The sequence below is a fragment of the Hyla sarda genome, chromosome 13, assembly GCF_029499605.1.
Source record: "Hyla sarda isolate aHylSar1 chromosome 13, aHylSar1.hap1, whole genome shotgun sequence".
NCBI classification, from domain to species: Eukaryota; Metazoa; Chordata; class Amphibia; order Anura; family Hylidae; genus Hyla; species Hyla sarda.
Window position 1 is genome coordinate 21,851,084 of NC_079201.1, and position 21,846 is coordinate 21,872,929.

At 43.5% G+C, this 21,846-nt stretch overlaps 1 protein-coding gene across 10 annotated transcripts in view; it reads left to right on the forward strand.

The window, feature by feature from the left end:
- Nucleotides 1-21,846, forward strand: part of SDK2 (sidekick cell adhesion molecule 2) — a 727,771-nt gene that overhangs the window by 231,408 nt on the left and 474,517 nt on the right. The window contains exon 1 of one of the 10 annotated variants that reach the window (XM_056550653.1): nt 9,637-9,994. The exons of the other annotated variants lie outside the window; for them this stretch is intronic. Coding sequence (XP_056406628.1) covers nt 9,940-9,994 — 55 coding nt within the window. The 5' untranslated portion in view covers nt 9,637-9,939. Of the gene's footprint in view, nt 1-9,636; nt 9,995-21,846 lie in introns of those variants that run through there. 10 annotated transcript variants of the gene reach the window in all.

The window sequence follows — 21,846 nt, forward strand, 5'->3', positions numbered from 1 at the left end:
AACCTGGCCTGTAAGTAGTGCTTGAGAAACCGAGTTCGATACAACCGTCCTAAGCTTTGAACCTTTCTTAAAAATATTCTACGCTTTATTAGACTCAGGGAATGTGTCTGCAACCAATATGTTCAAGGCTAAGTACCAATATGTTGTCTGTATTAGTAAATGAAGACCATATTTATAGCCTCTAGGGGCTGGAGTCTCTTTGGAGTGTTTATTTCTATTAGGTTTATGACCGGCAGAACAGGATTCTTCTTTTATACATCAGCTCACTACAAAGTTGTTCCTAATCTTATCGTCTAGCTACTTGTTTTCAATAATAATCCTCAACTTGAATTCTACAGAATCATTCCGGGAGCTGTAGATGTTTCGGATGTATAGTCACACCACTTTATCTACCCACTTCACTTTACCGACCAAAGAAATCATTTTAGCTTTTCTGATTGTAATTCTGTTTTGTTTATTTTTATTTCATTTGTTGTACATTATGATAGGAGTTGGTTTAACAGCATTTAGAAATATGCTTTACTGCAGGCCCCATAGGCCATAGACAAAAATAGACTGATGCTGTCTCATTAAAATGAATAGGAAAGGTCTCTGGAGGTGTTCGATGACCATTGCATAGAAAGGGGAGGCTGATTTGTTAGCAACAGCTATTGTGTGTACCTATATCTATATACTGGGCTCACCTGTTACTTCCTCTTCTGTACAACCGAACAGGAAGTCTCAGCTTAGTTTTAGGCCTAGTGGCCAGAATGGAAACTGCAAGATTTAAAAAAAAAAAAAAAAAAAAAAAAAAAAGGTTAAAATATAAAAAGTAAAATGGAAAATTTAGAAATAAAAAACATCATGAAAAATTCTTAAATATGGTTAACATAAAATCCTGATTTAAATCATGGGTTATTTTCTGATGACAGATTTCTGAAATATGTCTGCTTATAATTCTGATATGAGCTGTTAGATAACATGACAACAATTTCTCCCAGGGCTCAAGTGTCAAGGTGATGGGGCTGAACCATTTAGGTGCCACAATATTGCACTCGATTTGGAGATCGGACTTTGTGCCCTGTAAATCATTCAACCAGGAAACAGAGGAGAGGGGACCCAGGAAGCAGGAGATGCTACGGCACTTTAACAGCTCAACCCCTCCTCCTTGACACTTGAGCCTGTGGAGACAAACCCATCAACCCATCAAACAAGTTGTGACAAACCCATCAACACTAACAAAGGTTTGCATAATATCTGATGGTGTCTGCAGCTCGTATCATAATTATGACAAATTCACATTAAGAGAGCTATTCACGATTAGAAAAACATACCGTATTTTTCGCCATATAAGTCGCTCCGGCATATAAGACGCACCTAATTTTAAAGGATGAAAATCTAGAAAAAAAAGATTCTGAACCTTCAACCTGCGGACCTCCAGATGTTGCAAAACTACAACTCCCAGTTGTACAACTCCAGGCATGCCAGGAGTTGTAGTTTTGCAACATCTGGAGGTCTGCAGGTTGAAGACCACTGGTATAGGAGTGTTCCCGCCGCTCTGGACCCGTCACCGCTGCTCTGGATGTCGCCCTCCATCGCTGTCGCCGCGTCCCCGGGGTGTCCCCGTCGCTCCGCAACGTCTCTGCTGCCCGTTATCCTCACTCTCCGTCGCCGCCATCACGTCGCTATGCACGACACTCCTATTGGATGACGGGACGGCGTGCGCGACAACGTGATGACGACAAAGGAGAGCGCCGGCCATGCAGGGGATCCCGGCACGGAGCAGACACCGAGGAGGCAGGTAGGTCCATCACGGTGTCCTGTAAGCTGTTCGGGACGCTGCGATTTCACCACGGCGGTCCCAAACAGTCCGACTGAGCAGCCGGGTTAGTGTCACTTTCGCTACAGACGCGGCGGTCAGCTTTGATCGCCGCGTCTGAAGGGTTAATACAGGGCATCACCGCAATAGGTGATGTCCTGTATTAGCCGCGGGTCTCGGCCATTGATGGCCGCAGGAACCGACCCGATAGGGGTGTATTCACCGTATAAGATGCACCAACTTTTCCCCACCAGTTTTGGGGAAGAAAAAGTGCGTCTTATACGGCGAAAAATACGGTACCTGCTTTTCTCCGATGTGGTAGGCACAGGGATTAGAATAACATGCTCTGTACTCTATAAAACAAATTCCTCAAAACATTGCATCAGTAATGTTTTGGATAAAGCATCCCCATTTATAAGAAAATAAGGAACAAACTGTGAGGAAAAAAATTCCTCCTAAGGTCTTTATCAAAAAACACATGGCGCAGATTTATTCCTACGTAGACTTAAATTCTATTTTGTGAATAAAAAACAGCAGTGGCAAGAAATTTCTTTAATACAGAACCTTTTGTTGACTGTGCATGAGGCATCCAGGACTTGGATTATCCTATTAAATGTAGCTAATCTGCACCCAAAACCATGGCCAAATCCTCAGCATTGAAAGTGTAAATCCATTGCAGAAATCCAGGGGTATGCTTCAGATTTCTGCCTTTGGATTCCACATCAGATTTCTGCAACAAAGAAGTGTACTGTGTGAACGTAGCAAACAAAAATGTTAAAAAAATGTTAAAAATTTCTATTATATTTTTGGGGTGGTAATAGGAAGAATTCAAGGCAATGATAAACAATATGTTGTAGTCACAGCTCAAAGTTTTACTCAAGTGGTCCATTCAAATGAACTGCTAAGTGAAGCCTGTAATGCCCCTTTACCTGGCATATACATAAAGGGTTTTTTTTTCAGTCAAACCCACTACAGTGGTCCCTCAAGTTAGGTTCCAGAAAGACCATTGTATGTTGAAACCATTGTATGTTGAGTCCATAACTCTATGGTAACCTGGTAATTGGTTCTGAAGCCAACAAAATGTCATCCAAAAATCGGAAAAAAGTGAGAATTAAAGAAAAATAAATAGAAAACTAATATAGATAAAGCAAATCCTTACATATAAATGTAAGAAAGATCTGCTGGGAGCTGTAATCACTGTCTATGTCAGTGTTTCCCAAGCAGGGAGCCTCCGGCTGTTGCAAAACTACAACTCCCGGCATGCCCGGACAGCCAAAGGCTGTCTGGGCATGCTGGGAGTTGTAGTTTTGCAACAGCCGTGGGCACCCTGCTTGGGAAACACTGGTCTATGTAGAGGACAGGAGCTTCTTCAGGGTCCTGTACAGAACATGCAATGTCCTTAAAAAAAGGAACATGGAGCCGCCCTCACCTGGTGTCCAAAGGAGCAGGTAACCCTGGTACAGTTAAAGTGTACAGAACATGTAATACCTCCCTGTACTGTAGGGGGCACTACCAGACACCAGTCAGTGCATGCATCAGTGCGTCAGAACATTACTTTGTAAGATTAAATAAACATTCCTGTGTAAGTCATTTAGTTGTCCTTACAGTACTTTTATTAAAAAAAAAATGTATTCAACTTTTTCTTTCTTTGTTATTTCTCACTTTCTCAAAAGTGGGGGCTTTGGATAGAGTAGGGTCCAGTCCTGGTTGGTCCAGATGCAAAATCTGGTATCACATGGGGGCGCTATTTTGATGTTTGCTACGGGGCATCTTTTCTTTGTGCCCCACTGTAGGCAGCATTACATATTCATGTATTTTTAGGCAAAATTATCATTTAAAGAGACAAATAAAATGTTTTCCCCTTTTTCCCCTACAGTTAAAAAACCCTCATAGGGCACTGTAATGGCAGCTGTTTAGTTGCCATTTATTTTTCCTAGATACTGCTTGGAGTAAAAAAAATGTAGATGTATTGAGGGTTTTTTGGGAAAAAGTTGAGGAGAAAAATTTTCTTGCTTTAGACCCTCAGACTTGACCCCGACCTTTCATCTAAAATCTGGAAATTCACTTTTTAATTTTCCTACATCATTTTTTTATGTCTTTTTAATTTTGCCAAGAGCAAAGGTTTCCATGGTTTTATAAATCCATCTTGTCAAGACAAATATTATAAAAAAAAAAAAGATGAAGCTCGGAAGCTAACAGAACCTTTCTTTTTGGCTGGCAGATTGTTAAAAACTCAGGGAAAAAAAATGAAGCGATATGGTTCACAAAGCAGGTGGCAGGTTCTGCAAAGACTGAAGGACAGCGTTTGGAAATATCAGCGGGATCGGATGGTAATAGAGCTTTATATCAGCGCAGGCAGAAAGCAAAACACTGAATCCAGATTTTAGAATAGATGTCCACATCAAACAAAGGAGAGCGGCAGACGTACGTTCCCTCAAAGTGAGTGAAATACATTTATATGCAGGAAGTGTTAGATTTTTGGGATCTTGGTTAGAAGAAGAGCAAATCCATTATATCTTTTCCATCTCCATAGGATACATTTGGGGATTGATCGTCTTATGTTCATGGGTCACTTTTGGTAAATGAAAAGCTTAATTTGTTTATTCAGAACTAGAGTAAAGAAAGGACACACAGGGCATTTGGCCTCCTCCACTTTGTCGTTTTAGGAGGCTACCATCCTACCACCATAGCCAAGATGACTTTTCCCATCTAGGTGATAAATGCACAAGTGAATGGAGAGGAAAGCTTGTCAGTGGGTGCAGGAGAGCCTCCACCTTCCTCTCGCTACTTACCTTGTACGCAGCAAGTTAATATTAGCCCATTTTTAAGCAGGCCGGCACAATGCGCGTTGTCTTCAATGAAGCCACAAACATTCTGGGTCACAGATATACACGGCCTCCATTCCTATTTAAGACTTTGATAGTTGGGTCAATGGAGTCTCGGTCCCAGAATTGTAACAATGGTCTCTCCCAATCCCTGTGCGTATTCTGTGATCGAGCTATTTGGGGCTCGATTTATTATGTGGATGAATTTCCTTAAAGCCACTAAACTTTATGACTTAAATGTGTTTGCTGTAGCACATACCATGTGGCACCCAGATACCTACCAGTGGTAGATATGATACTACATAATAGCCATCAGAGCATATCACTGTATGGAAAAAAGACATTGGCAATAGACCAGTGTCTATGAAGAAACAGAGGACTTTTCTACAGGATAGACGACTAACTATTGTCTATATTTGCAGCAGATTTTAACATTTTAAATATTTGCAGGTATCGCATTTTATGATCTCACCTTTTTACAAAGAAAGTTTTGACCTCTGGGCATCCTTTGGGCAATAGATGACCTAAGCCTGACCTAAAGCTGAAAGATGGAAAGATGAGAGGAGAGGGATTCCCACAAAGGAATAAAGCATTGGTTCTTAAGTTCTAGCTTTCTGTGGCCTTTCCCAAGGCAAACTTTGGAATCAGGAGTCCTTTACAGGATCCTATTAATCTATTAGGTCACATTGTCATTATTGGGGACATCAAAAACCCCCAAGGAATATATGAGTTATATGCATAAAAGTTATAATACGTTTGTGGCAGTCCAACTCTACAAAAGGAATGCACATTGATCTAGAATCAAGAGGAATTCCGAACATACGTCTCCCGATTGCGGCATCTCAAGGCAAGTCTTGGGCTATGAGATTGCCGGGGAGTTTTAAGCATATCCTGCCTCTGGACATAATGTACACTTTAAATAGGACCTGTGGCCAACACCCAAATAGTTTTATTTTATTATCATGAAATAGCTTAGGGTGTCCTCATTACACCTCTTTTAACAGTTTCTTGAAAAGTTTAGTCTGACAATTCAGGGAATTAGTCATATGGTTGTGAACTTCATTTGATAATGAAGGTGAGTCTCCCTTGTCTTCGTACACCACTGCAAGTCCTGAATCGCTGTTTAAAAAAAACCCTTAGGCGAAATTGGTAACTTTAATAGTACTTTGACAAGTGTGTGCCCAAGACGCCAATGAAATCTTAACCAAAAAAGGTCGGAATCTGACGTTTTATGTTTTTGATGTCTGTATAAATTCACTCTGAATTGAAAGTGGCAATTGTCCGGAAAAGTTGTCTATGAAACTGAGGTCTCCTTAGTTTTATATTTTGTTTTTTATAACTACGGGTAGCGTGGGGTTTCCAGCAGCAGCCGTACAGTATGGAACCTGATTGATAATGCAGGAATCGTGCAGTTAGGTAGGGCTAGTTATAGCTCCTGCCACTTTACAAAATCCATCTAAGACATCTTGTGGGATATTGGAAAGAATTAGCTTTATGCGATAACAATTTGCTCATTTCTTTTCAGACGTAGTCCCGTTATTCTAAAAAACAGAGTCTCTGGGACTTGTCAGAATTTAAAGCTGTGTTCAGTCATTTAGTTAACATTGAAATCTGCAGCATCAAATCCTGCGCATCAAATATGTGCAGGATACAGTATGTGTGAATTTACCCTAAAGGGGTATTTTCATCTCAGCTTGATATTGTGGATAACAAGAATGATTGGTGGGGGTCCAGTCGTAGTGAATAAAGAGCATTGTAACTGCGCAGCGACCCCATAGAGGATGAATGAAGGGATAGACACGCAGGTGCGATGCACTTTATTAATTTTGGGACATTTATATTCCTGCTCTCAGGATACTTCTTTAGGGCAGGAAAACACATTGCAGATATCCTACAGACTTTCTGCAGAAGAAAATGTGCCAAAGGCAGAAGTGGATCCAATTGGAAGGGGAAAGTATAAGACCATCCTTGATATTTCTCCTTCTGCCACTGGATCCACTTCTGCCTTTGGCAACATTTCTGCTACAGAAAATCTGCAGGGTAACTGCAATGTGTGTTCCCACCCTAAAGGGAAAAATGTGCTTTCTCACCACCATATCAGAATGTAGCTAAAAATTGGATTTTCCAATTAAGGGTAGGAACACATGTTGCAGTTACACGCTCCGGATTTTCTGCAGCATTAAAAATGTCCCAAAAGCACAAGTAGATGAAACTGGAAGGGGAAATATAATGGAAGGTATACTACTTGCCCATTCCAGATCCACTTTGGAATTTGGCACATTGTCTGCGGCATAAAATCTGCTGCGTAACTGCAATATGTGTTACTACCCTTAAAGGAGTACTACAGTCTTAGACACAGGATAGGGGATATGTGTCTGATCGCTGCAATTGCCGCAGCTCTGCACCTCACTGAGGTCGATGACACTCCCCTCCATACAGCTCTATGGGAGAGGCGGGGAGGCACGAACGCTGCATCTCTGCCTCTCCCATAGAGATACATGGAGGGGGCTTGTGGGCCATGGCGTCATTCTGCGTCCGACACGCCTCCTGCACGAAAGAGCCGGGGCCCCGTACAGCAGATTGCATGGGTCCCAGCGTTCATACCCCCCGGGATCAGACACTTATACCCTATCCTGCGGATAGGGGGATAAGTGTCTAGGGCTGCAGATGTCCTTTAATGGGAAAATCCACAAATAAGTTACATTCTGTTATGGCTCTGAGAAAGCAGATTCCCATCTTAGCTTGTTATTCCCTATCCATAGGATAGGGGATAACAAGCTGATCACTGTGGGTCTGACCGCTGGGACCTCTGGTAATCGCGAGGCACAGTGCGCTTTATTCATTCTGGGGTTAATTATGTCCCTTTTACTGGGATTGGCAGGGGTCCCAGCATTGGGCCTGATAAGCTTGATATCCCCTATCCTATGGATAAAGGGATAACAAGCAAAGATGGGAATAACCTCTTTAATATTGGTTTACCAAACTCATAGACAGGTTTGTGTAGCCAACTCCGAGCTGCAGACATTAATTTTTACTGTAATTATATGCGTACCGGACTTGGTAATATTGTCAGCTCTAGCTAGACAATACCTATATTATCTCCATATCTCATAGCGCTCAATTATTGCATTCTGAAAGCCGCTTGATTAATGCGTCGGTGGCCTTTTTTTTTTCTTTTTTCTTTTTTTTTTTTATTATGAATAAAACCCCCACAGTTAATAATGTTTGCATGATTCAGATAAACAGGAGCCACTGTAAAACTGCCAGCAAATCCAAAAGCAAGCAAATCTCCTTCTCGGTGATAGATTCTCCATCTAGCTAAATTAAAAGAATGGACAAAAGGGTGATAACTTCACTATAATGACAGAAAAGTGGAAAATAATGCACCTGGGACTCAATAATCGAATGACAGAATACAGAATTAATAACGTGCTTCATACTCAACGGAGCGTGCTTCATACTCAACGGAGCGGGCGGTTATTATGTCGGCTGAATTAAAGGTAGGCCGGCAATACTGCAGAGCAGTGGGGGAAAGCAGCGTGGTGCTAACTTCAATGGGTAGAGGTATTAGGAGCGGTGCGAGCAAGGTAGCGATGCCAGGGCACTGATAAATTCCGAGACAATGCAGAGCGGACTAGTAAAATGCTGCAAGGTCCTCATTTATATCTCAAAGTATTTCATGCACTTCAAATAGCTTATCGTACAGTACAGCAGGGAAAATATATCTTAAAGCAAGATATCGGCAACAAAGGGCATGCTGCGCAAATGTCTGGCGGAGGAATAACAGGCACCAGGTAATGGGATGTTACTTGTCTCTGTCCGCGAGGCATTGCTGTCCGCGAGGCTGGTATAAACCTGTTATCTCACTATTGTCCAAGCCTTAGATAGCGTGTATCTGGGGCAGTGTTTCCCAATCAGGGTGCCTCCAGCTGTTGCAAAACTACAACGCCCAGCATGCCCGGACAGCCTTTGGCTGTCCGGACATGTTGGGTCTTGTAGTTTTGCAATAGCTGTAGGCACCCTATTTGGAAAACACTACTGTGGGGACACCTGACAAAAAAGCAGACGGTATTAATTATTGAGGCTCTCTTGTACTTATGACAGTCACTTAAAGTGTACCTGTCATTAGCAAAAACTTTTTATATAATGTAGAAAATACCATTATATGTATATTTTTTTCCCGGCAGCTATTGTCTGTGTGTCTCTATTAAGAGACCAAATACAGGAAGTGAGGATGGACAAGCAGGGCTCTGTGCACTGAGGACAAGCAGGACTCCGTGGGTCTGATGACGGGAACTGACAGCTGTCAATATCAGGTTATCAGACCCCAATCAACCATAACACAGACCCCCCCCCCCCAAAAAAAAAGTGTCCTTATTACACTAGAGTGAAACGGGCCTATAGGAAATGACTCTGACCCAGGTAAGGCTTCTTTCACACTGCTGTTAGTGCACGGTAGTGTGACGGCTGCCAGGAGAGCCGGGCAGAATAGTGGGAGAGAAATTACTACATGTGCCGTCTTTTTCTCCCACTATTCTTATTGGTGCCCGGCGGCCCCCATAATAGTAAATGGCCCATTGTTTGCCATTGCTCCCCGTAATGAGAATGGCCGTTAAAGTCAGGGAGAAAAAAAAAAGGCTTTGACGGCCGTTCTCGATGGGGAGCAACGGCAGTGTGTAAGGGACCTTATTCTGAATATACAAAGTATCTATAATAAAATACAGACTATTGAAGAATTTCTATATCAGGACTTTAGCTGAAAGCATCTATTTTATAGGTTAAATCAGTATGAAGCTACAAATTACTGGAACTCTGTTCTATTATTATTGATGGTGAGAGGCCGTGATCATAGGCGGGCTGCCATGCACACTACATAAGGGCAGTGGAGCCAACCACATGGGGCCTCCTGGTCCCTGCTGTGCAGCCCTGGCCTTTTTCTTTTCCTCTTGTTCCAACCACATTTTATACAGAAAGAAGAGAGATAACAATGTACTGTATAAATCAGCCTTAGATATATATATGCCACCACTTGTCCCAACCATGCAAGAGCCACATTTCAGGTCCCAGAAGTATCACCGCATGTTCACTACATTTACTTTCTTTGATAGCTGTAAAAATGTGCGGTTAGATGACCGCGCGCCCTGTATGTCTCTTTTGTTAATGAACGTCACTGCAGATCTGTAGCTTTTAAGTTTTTGTTGTTTTTTTGGGGTTTTTTTTAATATATTTTTTCCTAACCTAATGTTTTTTGTGTTATTCCTGGAAAATCTAGCTCTTTACAACGTGTGCTATAAATAACATACAGACCGTGGTGTCATGGTAGATGCTGTAAAGACAAGAAGAACGGTCGAGTCTAATGCTATAAAATCAAGTAAGAAAACCTGTAAACATTTGCAGTATACTGTGTGTGCTCATTTAGCAACTTGCTGCCCTGCAATAACGGGGGCTCCGCGAACAATTACACACCGTAACATATTTGTGGGAAATGCATTAAATGAGCACTGTTAGAATCATAATGTTGTACATCTTGACAAAACATTAACCTTTCTAATCTACTGTTTATAAAAATCATGGCTCATAAAAAAAGACCACTGTCCAGTTGCAGCATCATCTTTGTCCCAGCTGAAGCACAAGCTGGGACAAAGTCCTGGAAGTGAGGGTTGAACTAGCACTCCTCTGTGCTCACTCCTGTCCTATCAGACTGCAGCATGAAAACAGAGTGGAGGGAGTTACAGATCAGCCAGCAGTGATTGGATAAAAAGGCCCAGCACAGCAGACTCAGGGAGGAAGTACATGCATGGTGAGTGCGGGCAGGCTCAGTGCTTGCCTTGGACACGCCCCGTCCTAAACAGTGGATGTCAGAATGAGTTAGCACCAGAACAGAGGGATTTTTAGCCCAAATAAAAAAGCCAGGCACATAAGGCATATAAAGAATCTGCATGACCTAGTAAGTAACATACAGAAGCATTTTTTTGTGATATAAGTTATGAAAGCCTCCACAGCCCTTGCAACAGAATTAGAGATCTACACCAGCTATGAACTGAGGCCACGGCCACGTACCTTCCCACTAAGCCGCACCCACTTTTTCTAAAAGTGATATAGGTGGTGCAGAAACTGAAAAAGTTGCGAGGGCTTGCTCACAGATTTAGGACTAAAAAAAACTAGCATACAGCTTTAAATAAATCCCCGACCCCCCCCCCCCCACTGATTTTTGGTGTGTGGTATTTTGCTTTTGTGGTGGACCACCGGTGTATGGCGGGACCACGGGTGTAACGGTGTAAGTGGTGGGGCCAGATAGTATTAACCCCTGGGGCAAGATGTTGTTAGCCCCTAGTGTTCGTGATGCCAGAATGGTTTTCGGGTACCGGAACCACACGAACGGTTTCTCCGCTATTCCAATGGCTAGTTATTGAAAGTAGAGTCCACAACCAGTTCTGGTTTAACGGAGGCTTTACTGAGTTAAAACAGATGGAATTATCTTCACAGCTTGGCCAGATTCCCAGAGAGGTGGCCAGGGACCCAGAAGGACCTCGCAGCTTGCTGGGACCGATTAGACTTGTAATAGACTTTAGAGATTTGACTTCAGGCTTGACTATAGGCTGGACTTGACTATTTGTAGTGACAGCAGACATAGACTTTTGACTTACTGGAATGACTGTAGCTTTGTGGCCTTCCAGACTCTGGACACTAGCACTGAGATCTCTGGTGGTTGCTGTGCTCAGTAGCAGGTGGTAAGAGAAGAAGAGAGTGAATTGTAATGGCCGCCCCTTTATATAGTTGACTAAGGCCCATTGGTCAAGCTGTGGGTCATAGGTTAAGCTGGTGCTTTCTGGGTAACATCATGTGACAACATAACATGTGACACTCCACAGGTCCTGCAGACATCTCACAGGTCCTTTAGACTAGCTATACATTAATACACTCACTATAATCCTATAACAACAAATGACACTTATAATAACAGCAGGGGAGACACTGCAGGAGAGCCCCAGGTTACTGACAGGGCCTAAGTGTAGTGCAGGACTATGTCCTGTACTGGGACATTACACTTTGCTGTAATAAAATATATATATATATATCTATAGAGATGAGCAAAATACATCCTTGTTCTCTTTCATCCTGATCCATCATAGAAGTAAAAAAATAGATAAAGATGCCGATACCAGATTCACTGCACGCTGGACACCAGTGACACCCCATGGATCCCATTGACTATAATGGGGTCTGTTGGTTTTCTGGCATAGTGTCCCCCATTTCACCACACACAATAGTGCTGCATGTAGCGCTACTTTGTCTTGGATTTCTGCCAGAATCTGCAGCAGATGCTCTAACAGGACCGCAGATGTGGACAAGGCCTAAGGCATAACAGATGACTTTACTGTAGATGAGAACGTCAGTGCGCAAAAGATTGAGTTTAATAGTTTCGCCATTGAAAATGAAGCCTTCCAGAATATTGAAGGATGGATTCTTACATAGCATTTTGAATACGGCATGCTGGGAGTTGTAGTTTTGGAACAGCTGGAGGCACCCTGGTTGGAAAACACTGTCAAGTACTGTAGGAGGCATCAGTCTATGCCAGTGTTTCCCCACCAGTGTGCCTTCAGCTGTTGCAAAACTACAACTCCCAGCATGCCTGGACAGCCTTTGGCTGTCCAGGCATGCTGGGAGTTGTAGTTTTGCAACAGCTGGAGGCACCCTGATTGGGAAAACACTGTCCTAACATGACGTAGAGTTCCAGATGTCGCCTTGGCCTTCATATTTCCCTAGATCTCCGTCAAATTGAGCATCTGACCTGCTGCTGATGTTCTTGTTCCTTCCCCTTAGGACAATTTCTGGGGGTTCTTATAGAGTCCAGGCCTCAATGGGTCAGAGCACGAGGAGGACCTACACAAAATTAGGCTGGCAGTGTTCATGTTATGACTGATCTTTCTAGACCGGTGTCTCCACCCTCTCCACCCCGTATGTTTTGCTGACATGTGCAATGGCGAATAAGTAAAACTAAACAAACAATTCTGGGGTCGGTGTCAAGTATATCTATTCATTGTCGTTTTTCTTTAAGACAACAAACTTTTTTTTTTAAATAAAAAGAACCACATGTCGCACACATGGGCTAAGATTTCGCCAGATTTTTCTTTTCTTTTCCCGCTGAGAACCCATTTTAGCCCTTTTAAATATCATAAGGAACATTTCCGTGGTTAGTAGGAAAATGCGTGTAACACATGGCGTTCTGCTGCAAACTGCACTTTTCAAATTACAGGGTTTTTCGTTTGCCTTAGAGTTTCTACTTATTTTCATTTTTTTTTATTTTTTATAAACCGATTTCATAAAAAAAAAAACAACAAAAAAAAAACAAGGGACTGGACAGCAGAGCTTGCAGTCTACATATTAGAGTTTCCCAACCAGTGTGCCTCCAGCTGTTGCAGAACTACAACTCCCAGCATGCCCGGACAGCCTTTGGCTGTCCGGGCATGCTGAGAGTTGTAGTTTTGCAACAGCTGGAGGCACACTGGTTGGGAAACCATAATATATATTATGAATTTACAGGTTTGAATGCCATCAGGACAACATCATTCCTGTTCTATTTTAACCCTATATCTCAAAATCCTCTTATTGCTGGCATTGGTACTAGCATTTTTTAATGGGTCAGATGGCTACTGTCAGTGTACATGTTCCATGCACTATGGTATGTGCCAGCTCTATATAATGGTAAATGTATGCAAAGTAATGTAATCCAGCATGTGCAGTCCACTTACATAGCGAGTCGGGCGACAGTCTGTTGTATGACACTGCAATGATGACTCCGTAATTGTCCCCTCATTGCGGTGTCACCTTGTCCTGGCTGGTAGACAGAGTAACTGCACCCAATATGCCTCTTTCATTACAGGACACTGATCAAGGGTGACAGGGAAAACGCTAAATCGCAGTGTGTTAAACTAATGGCCATATTACTAGGGGGGGGGGGTCTTTATTAAAGGTCAAATGCTACAAGGCTCTGAGGGAAGTTAAAGATGGTATTGCTGGTGTCTATACATTTATCCTGTTTCCGAATATAGTATGTTATGTTGGAGTCACTTTGAAAAAAAAAAAAAACATTTCATCCAATATACTCTCATTTATGCCTACACCACGCTGGTAATTTTTATTTTATTTTTTGCTTAGACTGCAGTATAGGCTGTTTTTTGAGAATAATGTAGATGTTCTTGTGGATACCTTGTGCTTACCTGTTTTAGCTGATATGGAATGCATAAGATTTTGCCCCCATTATTCATTGCCCCCAACTCACAGAAAGTATTGCCTAAGGGTGCGTTCACACGCTATTTGTTCTTGCGGGTTTTCCGCTGCGTATTTGAAAGTGGGCGGGCTCCTCTCGGCTGTCCGCAGCAGATTTCCGGCGACAGAATTTATGCTGCGGAAAATCCACAGCAGTCCCTACTGACTTCAATGGGGCTGCGGCGGATTTTCCGCAGCGTAAATTCCTCTGTGGAAAATCTGCTGCGGACAGCCGAGAGGAGCCCGCCCCCTTTCAAACACGCAGCGTAAAACCCGCAAAAACAAATAGTGTGTCAACGCACCCTAATGCTGCCTACATTTCCCATAGATCCACCGACTTTTGCAAAGAGAACGGGGTGGAGTCTTATCACTGCAATTGGTGATCTCAATATCTGGCTAGACTCTAGCAACTGAGCCTCTAAAGGCTTAAAGGGGTACTCCGCCCCTAAACATCTTATCCTTTATCCAAAGGATAGGGGATAACATGTCCCCAGCAGCTTGACCCCCACGATCCCCGGTGCACCACCCCAGTCATCGGGTGCACAGAGCAAACTCTGCACTACCTCTCTGTACCCACAGGTTAGTGCAGGTGATACTGATAACAGATTCCCTTTAAATAAAAATAATTTGTAAGATGTATATAAGTATAGGGATTTTTTAATTGGTATTTTATCCCCTGCGTTTTAGTTTTTTACAAGTCATGTGATTCTTTCATCACGTAACTCAACAATTGTAAAAAGAGATGTTAGCTGGAAGTCAATAAGGAAATATTAAACATGGAGGAGAAACCTGTGGGAGGAAAATCCCAGCTGATGTCTGGTCACAGCGTTTTTGGACCCAAAAATTTGCCCCACTGAGGGCTGCGGCAGCTGCCTGAAGTGACGTATGGAGCATCACTCGTCATTGCCGGCAGCCGCCGCTGCCCTCATTGAGTGAAGCGCAGAGGAGTGTCACTTGTCACTGCCTCCTGGCCAGGTAAGAAGAACAGGGGAATGGGGGAATGTTTTGGCATGATTTAAAAAAATAAAAAAAAGCCTTATTACAGTGCAAAATAATTTCTTTATATTTAGCTTTTTATCGTGTTTTGTAGATAATTACACTCTGGAGTGAGTACAGAACAGTATTCCATCATTTAGAAAGATATTTAAGCCTTTTTACCCAATAGGGGGCATCTCCCAATAGTGGACACTTTTTTGTTCCCCTGTGAGTGTCCGCTATTGGGAGATTCTACTGTACCTATTTGCCGAGGAACATTTTTTCTTGTAGTTTTTCCTTTAATTTAATAACATTTCAAGCATACAGCTGGCAATAGGTTGATAAATATTTTCCAACACATTGGAGGTGTATTCATATAAATGTCAGGCAGAAATGTACAGAAGCCAGCGGATTACCGCCTAGTCTAAGATTCTAGAAAAGCTTCCAAAACTTAGGTGGATTTTTTTTTTCAATGTAAAAAAATAAATACATTTTACAACAAGTTTTGCAGCAAGTGAATGTAATGTATATCATTACTATCTGCTGTTCTGCTAAAGCCTTTCTATGCCCAGGGGTAGAGCATTAGAGAGCATAGCAAATGCTAGAACATCCAATGTGAATGGCTGCTGACCACAGGCAAGGACTCCTGTTCCTCTTTCTTTGCCTAAGGGGTGGAGGTCAGAGGGGGAGGGTATAGCTGCCATGGAAAGCTCATAATGTCCAACCTAATAAATCTCCCTGACTTTGGCTAAGACAGAGCCGGCCTGTGAATGTCTGAACACAGGCAATCCCTGTCCATGGACAAGATGTTGTTTTTTCCAACTTTAGGGCAACTCCTAGCAGGTATAATGTCTTCTCAATGGAGGTACACATGGGTGCCCAGCTGAGCCCATGCCAGCTCTCAATAGGTCTCTCACATGAGCGAGCTGAAAATTCCTTTGGCTTCTTTGTTACATTGGAAAATCCAGCTCAGATCCTCCTGGGGATCAGACGCGGAGTGTTCAGAAGACCGGCTGCACACGCTCTGAAATGCTCATTTATTTTATTTTTTCTGCTAAAGGCTTTGAGTGCACAGAACAATCCTTCATCTGTTTTCGTCTCTGTGCCTGATTTAACAGTGTGTTTTATACCTTATTTAATATGAATGTAAATCTCACACTTCAAGACACATCAAGAGGCTAATAATAATTTGTGACTACTGAAGTACCTCCATACCACACTACTGGCAAGTCATATTAGCTAGAAAATTGTCCACTAAAGAAAAAAATAACGCAAGAGGGATAAAATTCTTCGCCTCTTATGTGCTTTATGCTCATGTTCTAAACAACGCATGAAAAGAATTGCAGATAACAGCTTTACAGCTAAAGCTTCACCCGTAGTGACCTTTCCCTTGTATACCTGGTAATTGTACACTACTCAAAAAAAATAAAGGGAACACTAAGATAACACATCCTAGATCTGAATGAATGAATGAACTAATCGTATGAAATACTTTCATCTTTACATAGTTGAATGCGCTGACAACAAAATCACACAAAAATTATCAATGGAAATCAAATTTATCAACCCATGGAGGTCTGGATATGGAGTCACACTCAAAATCAAAGTGGAAAACCGCACTACAGGCTGATCCAACTTTATGTAATGTCCTTAAAGCAAGTCAAAATGAGGCTCAGTAGTGTGTGTGGCTTCCACATGTCCGTATGACCTCCCTACAATGCCTGGGCATGCTCCTGATGAGGTGAGGGATGTCCTACCAGACCTGGACTTAAGAATCCGCCAACTCCTGGACAGTCTGGGGTGCAAGTTGGTGGATGGAGCAAGTCATGATGTCCCAGATGTGCTCAATCGGATTGAGGTCTGGGGAATGGGCGGGCCAGTCCATAGCATCAATGCCTTCGTCTTGCAGGAACTGCTGACACACTCCAGCCACATGAGGTCTAGCATTGTCTTGCATTAGGAGGAACCCAGAGTCAACAGCACCAGCATATGGCCTCACGAGGCGTCTGAGAATCTCATCTTGGTACCTAATGGCAGTCAGGCTACCTCTGGCAAGCACATGGAGGACTGTGTTGCCCCCCCCCCCCCATAGAAATGTCACCCCACACGATTACTGACCCACCGCCAAGCCGGTCATGCTTGAGGATGTTGCAGGCAGCAGAACATTCTCCACGGCATCTCCAGACTCTGTCACATGTGCTCAGTGTGAACCTGCTTTCATCTGTGAAGACCACAGGGCAAATGCCAAACATCCTGTACGGTGTTGGGCTGTAAGCACAACACCCACCTGTGGACATCGAGCCCTCATACCACCCTCATGGAGTTTGTTTCTGACAGTTTGAGTGGACACATGCAAATTTGTGGCCTGCTGGAGGGCTCTGGCAGTGCTCCTCCTACTTGCACAAAGCCGGTGGTAGCGGTCCTGCTGCTGGGTTGCTGCCCTCCTACTACCTCCTCCACGTCTCCTGATGTACTGGCCTGTCTCCTGGTAGCGCCTCCATGCTCTGGACACTACGCTGACAGACACAGCAAACCTTCTTGCCACAGCTCGCATTGATGTGCCATCCTGAATGAGCTGCACTACCTGAGCCACTTGTGTGGGTTGTAGACTCCGTCTCATGCTACCACTAGAGTGAAAGCACCGCCAGCATTCAAAAGTGACCAAAACATCAGCCAGGAAGCATAGGAACTGAGAAGTGGTCTGTAGTCACCACCAGCAGAACCTCTCCTTTATTGGGGTGTCTTGCTAATTGCTTATAATTTCCACCTGTTGTCTGTTCCATTTGCACAACAGCATGTGAAATTGATTGTCAATCAGTGTTCTTCCTGAGTGGACAGTGTGATTTCACAGAAGCGTCATTGACTTGGAGTTACATTGTGTTGTTTAAGTGTTCCCTTTATTTTTTTTGAGCAGTGTATATCCAACAACTCTATTATTTACCCTTATTACCTGGATCACTACCATGAGGGCACAACGCCAATACCTGTGTGGTTTTTGATGCTGAACCCATGCCAACTTCTGCATCAAAAAACATACAGTGTCGCAATAAAAAAAAAAACTGCTCCCGTCGACTTCAATAAGAGACGAGGAACCTTTCGAAAGACAATAGACCTGTTTATTTTTTTCATGCATGGTCTTGCTTTAAATCTCCTGTCAAAGTCAGTGGGAACTATAGGCTTAAAGGGGTACTCCGCTGCCCCAGCATTTGGAACATTTTGTTCCGAACGCTTGGAGCTGGCGGTGGGGGTCGTGACATCATGGACACGCCCCCTTGTGACGTCATGCTACGCACCCTCAATGCAAGTCTATGGGAGGGGGCGTGGCTGCCACGCCCCCTCCCATAGACTTACATTGAGGGGCGTAGCTGTGACATCACCATGGGGTGTGGCCGTGACACCACGACCCCGCTGCCCGCACTCAGGGTTCTAAACGAACGCCGAGTGCTTCACAGCGATCTCAGGGGTCTCAGATGCAGGACCGCCGTGATCAGACATCGTAACCCCTATACTTTGGATAGGGGATAATATGTCTAGGGGTGGAGTACCCCTTAAAAAAGAGCTTTTGTACAGGAAAGGTTTTTGCCTATGTGCAGATCTGGGGGGCAATTGCATGTGCAGCGAGCGATGTCAAAAATCCTTCAGGAAGCTATTTTTTCTGTGTCATAGGGTAATTGGGAGGTTTTTGCCTTCCTCTGGATCAACGCAGTAGGATTTGAGATTGAACTTGATGGACTTTTTTCAACCTTACAAACTATGTTACTTTGCATGTTTCCTTGTATTTTTATGTGCTGCCCCCTTATATGGTAATGCAGTCCGCACCAAATTCCGAAGGAAGAATGAACATTTTCTTTCTTTCTGCAGAGCCCAGAAACCAGAATCTCTACATAAAACTATGGGGGGGGGGGGGGGGGGGGGACTACTGCATTGGAATTCTGCTTGAAAATTTTGTAGTGGGAATGGGTTCTCGGGTTTGATTCACATAGTGTAAAAACATTTACGCAAGTGTTTCCCACAGTGCTCTCTGCTGCCATCTCTGTCTGTGTCAGAAACTGTCCAGAGCATAAGCAAATCCCCATAAGAAATCTCCTCCTGCTTCAGAAAGTTCCTGACATGGACAGAGGTGTCAGCAGAGAGCACTGTGGTCAGACTCGAAAGAACTACACAACTAACTCTGGAGCTGGTAAGTACTGGAAGGATTAAGATTTTTAAATAGAAGTCATTTACAGATCTGTATAACTTTCTGGCACCAGTTGATTTTAAAATATTGTATATATTTTTTTTCAATGGAGTACCCCTGTGAGCCTAAATTGGAGACACCTCTAAATAAAATGGCGGCAAGTTTTATATGAAGTCCTTCAAGCTCCGATTGAGCTATTCGTCATGTATAAATGCACGTGACCTGACAAAGAACTCTGTCTTAGCGTGAAACGTGTTGGTTCTCTGCAACAATTTGATAAATAGAACCTCTGAGGAATCGGCAAAGTAATTTTGCTACTAGAAGAAGAGGATCAGTTTTTTTTCTTTCTTCCATGTATCCAGTCAGTTATACATTGTTGGTACATATTGGGGGAAAGAGGCCAAATTTGGAAGGACCTAAGGTTGCATTCCACTTTGTCTGCTTTGTCAGGGCACGATGGGAGTTGTAGTTATGTAATAGATGGAGAGCCACAGATTGGGGGTCATTAGTATACGACAGTGATCTCCAAACTGTGGCCCTGCAGCTGTTGTAAAACTACAACTCCCAGCATGCCCGGACAGCCAACGGCTGTCCGGGCACGCTGGGAGTTGTAGTTTTACAACAGCTGCAGGGCCACAGTTTGGAAACCACTAGTATAGAGAATCAGCTTTATTACCGTAACCAAGACACTGGGCAGAGAATAAAGGCAGGGTGCCCGCTTAGACTTGCTGTTACTTTTGGGGGTTGTTTCCGACATGTTAACAGGTCTTCAGGTTTTTGCGTGTGGGGTCCTGTTCTATCAAAGCAATACCCAGGCAGCTCTGCTGGAAAGATCACGCTGTGCGTCTCTCTTCGCTTTCCTCCAGGGATGTGTGTGTCTGTTTGGAAGAGAGTGGGGGGAGAGAAAAAGGAGGGAGCGCTGCAGATGGGGAAGTTTGTTACAGCGGCAATTCTGCTTTTAATTAACAAATTCAGATCCTACTTAGCAGCACAGCCTGGGGGTCTCGGCGGCGGAAGAAGCGACAACTGTCTCTCAGATAGTCACTAATTAAAAAGGGATAAACATTTTTTTTTTTACGCGTAAACTCAAGCGGGCGCCGGCAGGGGGCAGGATGGGTGCGACACCAGCTATACCTACTTGTCAGATCCCATGACTGGGACAATCACTTGTGCGATGTAAAGTTTAGGAAGTGGGATACAGAAGGTTCTATTTGGAATGAATCTCTTATGGAACAGGCAGCTGCTCTGTAGCACCACCTGGTGTTGGTAAACAGGTATGTCATGGTTGATAACCTAAAATGTTGAGGTGGAGGACAGAGGGGGGGGGGGGGGTCTATTCAGTTTATTGATCCTCTTTAGTCTTTTATTTTAGTCATCATCTTCTGGTCCTTCTACTTAGCTCTCTCGGTAACGTTTCTCATCCATTTTGCGTTCCCACCTGCTGCTGCTGTCAACATTGCCTAAGTTGTCTGCCATTCCCGGATTTTCTCACTGTCTCCCCTCATCTCTTCATGTATTTTTCTCTCCCCGGACACCCTCGGCCTCCCTCCGTCCTCCAGTCTAATGATCCAGACTCCGGGCCAACTGTAATCCGCACCTGTTTTGCGAGCGAAAAGCAATTGAAAGGCCCCGCAGGACGCGGCGGCTGTACAAGGCCTCAGTCGCAGTCCCTGTTTAACCCTTCGCTCTTAGCCGCCTGAGTCCTGCAGGAGTTTACATGATCCTCGCATAGAAATAAATGTCTTTTTTCTTATCCAATACACTATAATTTATCTACAAAAAAAAATCCTGTGTAATCCCCAAAGAGCCTTATTGTGAACGTAAAATCACTCTCCAGCAATGTGGCGTATAAACACAAGATTAGCGCTTAATTAGTCTGTAGTATTCAGAAAGAAATCAATTAGCTCTATTCTTCCCTTGGAAAACTGTGATCATGGGGATTATTAATTCTGCTCTGATGGGACTAAGCAGTGCAACGGTGGCGGAATATCTCCCAATATATCTCTCTATGTCTAAGTACAATTGAATGCAGAGTCTGAGTCCAGTCTTACATTAAAAAAAAAAGACTTAGAAAAGCAATTTTCAAGAATACATTAAGAGGCCCCGCCATCTGATACTAGGTTATATTGTTTTTTAGTTGACGACACAACTCATCAGGAGGCAGAAATTTCTTCCAAGGACGTTGCTTTTTCTTGGGTAGAGTCGCATGATAATAGGGTCCTGACCGAGCGCTCAAACCACCAGCTAGGAGGCTTCTTCTTTAGGCAGCCTGTCAAGTAACCATTATTGGAATACTAGAACTCGGGAAGCTTCTTTTACAGCATGCAGGGGACTTCAGCATAGAAATATGAAGGGACCTTGGAAGAATGGACAGGGGGCACTTTATTTTATTTTATATTTTTATACGCTCTGTATGTTCACTCAGGCATGAAAGGGAACCTGCCATTAGTGCTCTGTACAGGACTGTATTGTCAATTCCTCTCCCGCTGGGTTTCTGACTATTACCTCCTGCTCCCACAATGTGTGCGTCCAATCCCGCTCTCTCCCGCTAACATTTTGTCACAGCCTTTAGAGATAGTACACCCCCCCGTGCATTTCATCACCCCTTGTGTCATTTAATCACCTCCTTGTGCTATTTCATTACCCCCTTGTACCATTTCATGACCTTCTTGTGCCACTTAATCACCCCTAGTGCCATTTCTTTACCCTCTTGTGCCATTTCATTACCCCCTTGTGCCATTTCTGTAGGTTTGCAGGACGGTGCAGGATTTTGAGGGACCAACTGTATGTTCTGTGACCAC